The following is a 10,265-nucleotide window of genomic DNA, read 5'->3' on the forward strand; positions in this document are numbered from 1 at the left end:
TCATGGTAATAAACAGCTGGTCACTGTAGTGTGTGTGTGTTCATGGTGATGAAGGAACATGGAGCTCTATAGCTCAGAGGAAGAAGGGAGATCAGGGTTGATAGTATCGTCCACATACAGTATGGCGATAGATTACATTGGTACCTGACGATGTGGACATGGTTCTGGGCTTGGTGTATGTGGGAGGAGGGACAGGTTTGTCCAGGATAGCACCTGAGGACAGAGACAGAGGAACCAAGCGGGTCAATGTGAATCCAAGCTGTACATGTAATGAAGTCCTTGAGCTGTGAGAGGTCGACTGCAGTGTTCCATCAGCGGAAGCTCACCTGAAGGTGCAGCTGAAACAGTGTTAATAGTATTAAACATATTTCCTGAAACATAGAATATTACATAGATGTTTCATTTCGTTCACACAGGTTTAGCACTACGGCAACAGCTGGTGCAAGTGAAACCTGAATTTATTTCCCAAACTTTTGAACTCAAATTTGCAGTGTTAATTATTGAAGATTGTAAAAAATAAAAACACTCACCTTCAGAGTTGGCCTTTCTCAGCTCCTCGTCTTTATTCTACAACAGACATGATGAAATGTTTGATCAACAACCTGCTGGTGCCCTTTGTAGTGGCTGCAACTTCTCCTTCTTGTTTAAAGAATCCACAGAATGATGACATTATATAGACTGCTTTATGGGGACATTATGTTTTTAGTGTACACACTGAACATAAAGTAATAACAATAAGTATTTACCACAGAATAGATTAAGGATCTATCCTGTCTAGTGTTGGTTGTTTTGTCCATGCTCCCTATCAGTTATAACACCACTGTACCCACTAAGTAATGACTGAGATCTGGGAACATAGAGACATCACTATAGTGTAGAAACAGGTTGAAAACAGACCATCACTTTACTCAGATTATACTGTCAATCACTGTGTAGCCCCGCCCTAAAGCATCCCCTGCTTTATGGTCTGTTTGACTCTAAATGGACCATAATGTACTAAATGAACATCATGCTGTATTGAAGAAGACTTGAAACTAGAGATTGAGACCATAAACTCATGTTTACAATGTTTACTGAGGTAATAAATCAAGAGAGAAGTAGAGTCATTTTCTCATAGACTTCTATACAACCAGAGGAGTCGCCCCCTGGTGGACACTAGAGATAACTAAACTAATGTGTGTTTTCATCACTGTGCTACATTTTAGACACACATCAAGGGCCCTCCCCAGACTACATGTACACACACACACACACATCCTACCTGGCTCACCTTGGTGTTGACTGGTGGAGATTTGGCCACGCCCATTCTGTGCAGCATCACCTGAAGCCTCTGTTCAAAACTAGATGTGCTCTCAGACGCATGTTTCTGGAGGACGATAGAGGGACATTTAAAATGGACAATGTGAATTCCAACACACACACACGATGTAGTGTAAGGACCACACTGTTGTTCTGTTGTGTTGTTATTTATATATCATAATTATTGACAAAACTAATTCAAAGAGGAAAAAATATTTTTTTTTCCCTTTTTGTCAAAGCATTTATTAATAATAATGATAACAATAATAATAGGTTTATTTTGTAAAGGTAAAAGCAACAACAATACAAAGAAGGAAGATAGATGAGATTATAACAGTACGAAACAGAAGAAAAACTACAAACTAGAATCTGATTTCCTGGTTGCTGTCGGGATGTTGAGAGAAAGGATTCTAAACACGTGACCTCCTCCTGCTGTGATTCACAGCTTAGTGATTTAGTGTGTTCAGAAAAGTCTTCTTCTTCCTTTCAGTGCGGAGAAAAACGACAGCATCACACAACACAGTGTGTTGATGTGAATAAGTTCATTTTTCTGCTGTTAAGCTGAAACACTTCCTACATATTTTTCACATCAAAAGACTTTCACAAAATTGAGTTTTTATGCATTTCTGCCTCATTATGCAAAGGAGGTGCGTCAGTCGCTCAACTATTGGCCTGTCGGTTGATCGACAGAGTGCATAGATAGACGATACATGCTAGCTAGCTAGCTATCTGACGCTGTGTGCTTACAGCCTTCATGCCCGGCCTCGTGCTCCCCTGCCACCGCCTCAGATCTTTGGTACAGGTGTGCAGATCAAGCGGCTATATCTCTGAGTGTCTCTGATTCAGGGCCTGATTCTCAGCAGTGTTTAAGAATCGACCGGACCTTTTCCGATTACATGACCTGACTGTGTGTGCGTTCAGTGTATCGTCAGACTGACCTTACTGTGGGTGTCATCCTTGTCCTCAGGCTCTAATCCCGTCAGCAGTATGAGACTCTGGCTCTTGCCCTCTCTCAGGGACCTCTTGGTCACCTTCAGTCTCCTCTCTCCGTACGGAGTCCCTCCCAACTTCATCTCCTTCATCTGCATGCCGCTCCTCTCCTGCTCCGTTAGAGGGGAGGTGACCACGGGACTGGGGGTGCGACCTGGCGAGACAGGAACTGCCTCTTCTTCTAGGTGGGGAAGCGTGTCAGTGGTGGGGTCAGGGCTCGTGGCGACGGTGGGGTAAGAGGAAGTGGTCTCACTGGAAGGCGTCGTCGTGGTTAATGTCTTGGCAGGCGCCATCGTTCCCCTGGCATCGCCTGCAAGATGGTGGCCGGTGGCGACGGTTCCTTCTGTGGTGGCGGCATCATTAGAAACGTTAGCATCCTCCACTGACCTAGACCCTCTCCCCTTCTCTCTCTCCTTGTCCCTCTCTCTCTCCCTTTCTTTGGCCTCGCGGAGGGGTCGAATGAGGTCTGCAATGGAGGTCCTTTTGACCTTCACACCCTCTCCTCCTCCTCCTCCCTCTCCCCCTCCTGCCTTGGCGGCTCGGCTGGCTCGAGACCTCTTGAAGGCAAAGAAGTCACCAAACTTTTTCTTGATGTTTTTGGTGGGAAGTGTGGTGGTGGTGGTGGGGACAGAAGAGGGGGCGGGGGGAGTGGAGGATGTAGAGAGGGGTAAAACATCAGTGGAGGTGAGGGATGTGTCAATAGATGGGAGGGAGGGAGAGGTGACAGTGGTGGTGGTGGTGGTGGTGGAGGGGGTGATATTGTCAGATGACGAGGAAAGGGGGGTTGAGGCTGAGGGGGTGGAGCTTGACTCTGAGGGAGTGGCTTGGGCAGGGATTGACTCCTCCCACCGGCCTTTTCTGCAGCAGGGAGACAGCAGAAAGAGCAACAGACAAGAAGAGACACTCAGTACTACGACTACTGCTACAGGACTCAAGACACATGCTCAGTTCAGGTACACAACAAAGGTCATGCAAACACATCTCTCAGTGAGCGCTACTTCCTGCTTCAGCAGAGGCGGGGCCTGGCATGGAGGTGTTGGTCAGTTGGTTAGTCTGTCAACACTTTGGTCCAGAGCACGATATCTACAGGACTACCAGCCAGATTACCATGATATTTGGTCCGTCTAAGGGGCTGATCACGCGTCAGCAGTAAAACTGATGTCTTCTGCGCTTCTTTCTTGCATCACATTTTTCTAGCATTTTAGATGCCTAATAAAAGTTAAAATATTCTCAACTTCTTAGCGCCATTTGAGGAGTTTGACCACTTGTTAATGTCACACTTGGCCCAAGCAGCCAATCAAAAAAAGCAAGGGGCAGGCTCTACACTTCATTCCTGTTTTGATGCCGGTAGATGTGGTAGGGCTAGTTAGCTCGTTAGTTCGTTAGCTGTGTCTGTGAGAGTATGTGAGAGGGAGGGGGGAATATATATACATATATACATATATATATGTATATATATATATATATATATGACAATATATATATAAAGAGAGAGAGAAAGGGAGAGAGCAAAAGAGAGAGACCACATTTTTCAATGAATCACATTTGAGCGACGCGTCTTGGTGATGAACTCCCCCCCTGACTTTTCGTCCAACCAGCATCATTATTAGGTCAAAATATCCCCAATTTTGTCATAAAGACCATAAGTATGCAGTTATATAAATCCATCCAAGAAGAGCAGACATGCTGCCTACACTGGTTGGGGATGGAGCAGTCTTTAGGCTTCCAGTGCAGGTGGAACGACAGCATGATGATCTGGGCTGTGAACTCCGTTGTAACTCGGATCGTGGACAGCAGCTGCTGCTTTTGCTTCGTGGATGTGTCGACGAAGGGTGAAGATGGAAATGTTTAAATGGACGCCAACAGCGGACATGGTTCTGTTCATACACTTTGGATGTCTGACGCTCCCCGCTACACACACATTGAGTATAGTTGGAGTTGAAGTTGTCATACTGCCCTGTATTTGATTTTTGAACTCTGTTAGGATCCAGGTCAGTTAAACCTGCATTAATGAACATGAGAGACGGGTACCATCTCTACACAACTGATGTAATGGGTTATGTGATGATGCTTGTGATGATGCCATTTTCACTGAGATTATTTTGTCACACAGCGAGCTAAGTACTTCTAGCCACTGCTGTTGAGTCAAAATGACATCCAGTGGATGGAGTCACAGAAAAAGTGTCAGACTTACTAATTGAGTGATTACAAAACTTAATATCCATCTTCAGAAATACAAGCATCGTAATCACTGTGTGTTCAGTGAAGTGAAACAGAAAGGTCAGGCAGGGGATGTGTGTTTGTATGGAGATACACTGAAGGGACACAGGTTTACACTACAAACACATTCAGCATGCACTCTACACACACAGCTGCAAGGAAATCACAAACATGTTTAGTGCAGACAATACATCTTTATCTCAGAGGTTCTGCCTTCTTGATGCGAAAAATACAATTTATAAGTAGAAGTGATATGCTCACCTGTTACAGTGAGTGCTCATTATTTTAATGGTTCAAGAATAAATCAAATTCAAATCTTTCCATCGCTTACTCTGATGCACCGTGAGCGGTGTGTTGGCTGCGTGTTAATAATAATAATAAAATGTAATGTATGTTAAACTAGAGGGATGAGATGTGGCGTGGAGGTCGAGTGTCCGTGAGGTTGTGTGCGTGTGAATGCATGACTGCATGGATGCATGCGCGGACGTGGTCACAGCTGTTAATGATGGTGATTTTGATGTTTATTGATTACTATTGATTATTATGTTTGTTGATTTTCTCTTTTCAATATGCTTGAAAACGTAACATAATGGGGTGAAATGCCATCAAAGAAACGCACAATAAATGAAGAATGATGTCATATATCTTGCCCGTCCCCAAGACAACTGATATCAATCAGTAGATTTCATGCTGCTGTCTTAAGTGGATATTTAGCAAAGAGAAAAATGTGTGTATTGCTCTGTTTGTGTGTGCATGTGCTCAACTCACAGCGCATAGTCAGGGATGATCTTCTTGGTGAAGAACTCCTCTACTCCTTCATCCACTCTGCCCATCCCTTCACTGGCCTCATTCTCCACCTTTGTAACCGGCTCCTACAACAAAAAACATTCAGTGTGAAGACCTTGTGTGTGTGTGTGTGAGAGAAACAACAGCCGTCATTATTCAGAAGCCTTTTTACAACTCTACAAACAGGTTCTATCATCAAAAACTCATTTCATTTTGTGAGAATTTTTGTGAGCTGCTGTTCTTTGATGTTTCATCCCCAAACTGGATTGTTTCTATAAAGTTGACAAGGAGCAAACCTGTTATTCTACGTTTAATGAAACTGGATAACATTTTAGAATAAACCAGTTTAATGTAATACAATGTAGTGAAACAGTGCATATATTTATCTAAATAAATGTAGATCTAGATATATATATATATATATATATATATTCTAACCTAAATCATGACCTCATACAATTCAGCTTATTTGTATCGTCATCATCAGTACAATTGCAAACTAGAAATGTGCAATCAGTAAAGGGCAGATCTCCACTGGGTGTGTCTGAACAACCACTGCTGTGATGTGTGATTGAATGAACACCCTGCTGTCCACACACCAAAGGGCTGTAAGGCGTCGTAGAACACACCTCGTACAATCGTGACAAAAACTAAATAAAAGTCAGCGAGCTGTCTGCTCGCGCTGCAGCGACGGTGGTGATGTACCCGGCAGTGTGTGTACAGGTAGTTGGAACGGTTCCTCACTGTTAGCTGTTATACAAACACAGCGTACAACACGTGAGCAAACTATTTACCCCCATTGTGTCTCTGGATGGAGAGCAGCCACCGAGAGGTACTCAACAGCATGTGTACTGGGATTTCCAGTAGCTGTTAGCAAAACACACCGTCCGAACAATAAAAATGAGCAAACCTTTCCTCCCGCTGTGTCAGCAGGGTGTGCTATCCTCTCTGCTAACCTCTCTGTCACTCCCCTCCAGCTCTCTGACCACTATTTCATGTCTTACTCCCTCTCCCTCTCCTCTCCCCCCGTACTTCCTCCACCTACCCACATGGTTTCTACACGTGGTCATCTCCGCTCCTTCTCCCCGGCTGATCTTTCCTCTTCTGTTACCTCTGCTCTCCCTGACCCTGAATCCTTCTCTCTCCTATCTCCTGATACTGCTACTGATCTTCTCCTCTGCACCCTTTCCTCTTCTTTGGACAACCTCTGTCCCTTCACGTCCAGGCCTGCACGGCCAACTCCACCTTCCCCATGGCTGTCGGACTCAGTGCGTACTGATAGACGGAGCCTAAGAGAGGCTGAGCGTAAATGGAGAAAAGGCAAACTCCCGGAGGACCTTCTTAACTTCCAATCTCTTCTTTCCACTTGTTCCTCCTCTCTATCTACTGCTAAAGCTGTTTTCTTCTGCTCTAAAATCCTCACCTCTGCTTCCAATCCTAAAAAACTCTTCGAAACCTTCTCTTCACTCCTCCAACCCCCACCCCCTCCTCCTACTTCCTCCCTTCTCCCTGACGATTTCACCAACTTCTTTGACAAAAAGGTAAACGATATCAGCTCCTCCTTCTCTCAGCCCCCTGGTCCCTGTCCATCCTCTCCCTCACTCTCTCAGTGTCTCTGTCCACCATCTCCAGCTCAACCCTCTCCAGCTCTTCCCCCTCAGCTCTCCCTCTCCATGCCCCATCTTACCCTATCTTGCTCCCCTCTCCCCTCACGAGGTCCTCGACCTTGTTACATCTAACCGCCCCACCACGTGCTCCCTTAATCCGATCCCCTCCCCTCTTCTTCAGTCTATTGCGATTGAACTCCTTCCTTTCCTCACCCACCTCAACAACACATCTCTTGTTTCAGGACGGCTTTCCACGGCTTTCAAGACTGCCAGAGTCACCCCCCTTCTGAAGAAACCGTCACTTGACCCCTCTGATGTCAAGAACTTCAGACCAGTTTCTCTTCTACCCTTTCTTTCCAAAACACTTGAACGTGCTGTCTCTACTCAACTGTCTTCCTATCTCCACCAAAACAACCTCTTGGACCCCCACCAGTCCGGGTTCAAAGTGGGTCACTCGACTGAGACAGCCCTCCTTGCGGTGACGGAGTCACTTCACGCAGCGAGAGCTAACTCTCTCCTCTGTCCTGATTCTCCTGGACCTGTCTGCGGCGTTTGACACTGTGAACCACCAGATCCTCCTCTCCACTCTCGAGGGGATGGGCGTCTCAGGCTCTGCACTCTCGCTGTTTGCATCTTACCTGACAGGTCGATCCTACCAGGTGACATGGAGGGGGGCCGTGTCGGAACCACGCATGCTGACTACGGGGGTTCCGCAAGGCTCAGTCCTGGGCCCCCTTCTCTTCTCGCTCTACACAACATCTCTGGGTTCTGTTATTCGCTCGCATGACTTATCTTACCATTGTTATGCCAATGACACCCAGCTGGTCTTGTCATTTCCCCCCGGGGACACTCAAGTGGAGGCACGCATCGCTGCGTGCTTGGCTGACATCTCGAAGTGGATGACGACACACCACCTCAAGCTCAACCTGGACAAAACCGAGCTACTGTTCCTCCCGGGGAAGGGTTGCCCGCATCGAGACCTGTCCATCACCATTGAGGATACCGTGGTGACGCCAACTCGGACTGTGAGAAACCTGGGTGTGACCCTGGACGATCAACTGTCGTTCTCAGCAAACATTGCATCGGTTACATGCTCCTGCAGATTCCTGCTCTACAACATCAGGAGGATTCGCACCTTCCTCACTGATGAGACGGCGCAGGTGCTAATCCAGGCTCTTGTCATCTCCCGCCTGGACTACTGCAACTCACTACTTGCCGGAGCCCCGGCGTCGGCCATCAGACCTCTGGAGCTTGTCCAGAAAGCTGCAGCTCGTCTGGTGTTCAATCACTCCAAGTTCTCCCACACAACTTCCCTTCTCCGTTCTCTACACTGGCTACCTGTAAGAGCTCGCATCCAGTTTAAGACTCTGGTGCTAGCCTACAGGGCTGTGAAAGGAACCGCTCCTTACGGCCGATCGACCCGGTCGCGGCTGCTTTCTGTCCTGGCCCCACAGTGGTGGAATGAACTCCCCACTGACGTCAGGACAGCAGAGTCGCTGCCCATCTTTCGGCGCAGGCTGAAAACTCACCTCTTCAAGAAGTACTACCCTTAGCCTTCCACTTAGCACTTACTTAGCATCTATTGTATTCATAATAGCTTATTGCACTTATTGTATTCATATTAGTTTGTGGCACTTATTGCATTGGTCTGTTTCTGCACTGTACGTTGTCTCTGGTTTATGCTCTTAGATGCTTGTTTGAAGAAAGGAGATGCACTTATGAATTCTGGTGACTACTTCTCTCGAAAACCGATGTTGAATACACTTGTTGTAAGTCGCTTTGGATAAAAGCGTCTGCTAAATGACTGTAATGTAATGTAATGTAATATGTGTGCAGCTAGTTCTATCAGACCAAAGCTGTTAGCTAGACGCACCATCCAAGATGCTCAAAGTGAGCTCACTGTTTGCCCCACTGTGTGTCACAGAGTGGTGGCTGAGAGGCGCAATGAACTCAGCTGTTTGTGTAGTTTGCTGTTCGCCAGACACACAGTCCAGTTCCCCCCCCCTGTGTCTCTGGCCACAGAGCAGCGGCTGGGGGTCAGCGATGCACTCAGCTGTGTGATCACTAGCCACGGACACACACAGATGTGAACAGTCACCCACGGACACACCCACAGACACACCCACACACATGCATGCGATGGCATGATTCTCCTGGCGGAGATAAGAATAAGAAAGAAATAATGGAAATAGTTGCGCTCTACTTTGGTTATCTGGTCAAAGTAAATGCTACAAATATGAAATTATTGACATATTTTCAGGACAAACACAAGATAAAAATTCAAATGTGATGTACAAATGGACATAAGAGCTAATAGCATGACCTGTTCTTGCTTCTTGTTTTACAGTAACTTTATATCTCAGCCAGCAAGTTTTATTACCACGTTAGCGTGCTAGCAACAGATTTATGGACTAAATTCATCACCAATCACACAAATAGAAAACAAGCAGCAACAAAACCGCTGAAGAAAAGAGACCAGCACACGAACATTAAGTTGTATTCTCTTTATCCAATTTCACACCATGGTAACAAACTAAACCATAAATCCCCCGTGCTTCAACATAGACTCCTTTATTTCCCTTTGCATACTGTTTTCAAATTATTATCATTAATCCTTATGATCCATGTCAGGTTTCTTGCTAATAACTACATTTTATAAGATTACATGTAAACACATAATAATGACGTTATAATTTACCTTTGACAAATACGCATTTTTACTGAATAGAGCTTAAACGCATCATAATGTAACTCAAAGTAACATTAGTTAGCCCTGTTATTTAGCCAAGCAGGACTACGCTGCCCTCTGGCTGCTAACAGCTAACGTGAACTAGCTCTCCTCCTGCCGGCTTCAACACAGATTTGTTGTTCTCTCCCCAGACAACAGGACGCCGTTCGTACTGTTACGTTTTCAGAATTTTGGTATCGACTTGGAACCAAACTCATGACATTCCTGGTGTGTAGTGTTCAATGTCATTCCCATCTCTCTCCCCTCAATACCCATCGTCTCTCTACTGTTAGTCTAATAAATGTATAAAAAGGCCCAAAATATGAATGAAAACTATAGCCTCAGAATGCTTAGATTAAAAAAAGTTCAACATGGCTAAAAAGTCAAACTAACAAAAACCAAATGGTTAAATAGTTTACTAGTCATAACAATGGGTCTTTTTCCTGTTAGTGAACACGCTCTCTCCATCTCTATCATCCAATGAGAGTAACATTTCTCTCTTTCATTCTCTGCCACCTCCTTTACAGCCACCTGTCTCTATGTGCTACATGCCAATACGGCACACGATTATTGGCATACAGACTCTGTCACACACACACACACACACACACACACACACACACACACACACACAC

The 10,265-nt window shown here is 45.5% G+C and overlaps 1 protein-coding gene across 1 annotated transcript in view; it reads right to left on the minus strand.

Annotated features, from left to right (window-relative positions):
* LOC116394800 (mucin-5AC-like) overlaps positions 1-10,265 on the minus strand; it is a 61,037-nt gene that overhangs the window by 10,124 nt on the left and 40,648 nt on the right. The window contains exons 28-32 of the mRNA XM_031868118.1: positions 5,278-5,381; positions 2,238-3,147; positions 1,262-1,366; positions 531-567; positions 145-213 (exon numbers count right to left, since the gene is read on the minus strand). Coding sequence (XP_031723978.1) covers positions 145-213; positions 531-567; positions 1,262-1,366; positions 2,238-3,147; positions 5,278-5,381 — 1,225 coding nt within the window. The remainder of the gene's footprint in view (positions 1-144; positions 214-530; positions 568-1,261; positions 1,367-2,237; positions 3,148-5,277; positions 5,382-10,265) is intronic.

The sequence above is a fragment of the Anarrhichthys ocellatus genome, unplaced genomic scaffold (assembly GCF_004355925.1).
Source record: "Anarrhichthys ocellatus isolate YVR2014 unplaced genomic scaffold, GSC_Weel_1.0 scaffold41, whole genome shotgun sequence".
NCBI classification, from domain to species: Eukaryota; Metazoa; Chordata; class Actinopteri; order Perciformes; family Anarhichadidae; genus Anarrhichthys; species Anarrhichthys ocellatus.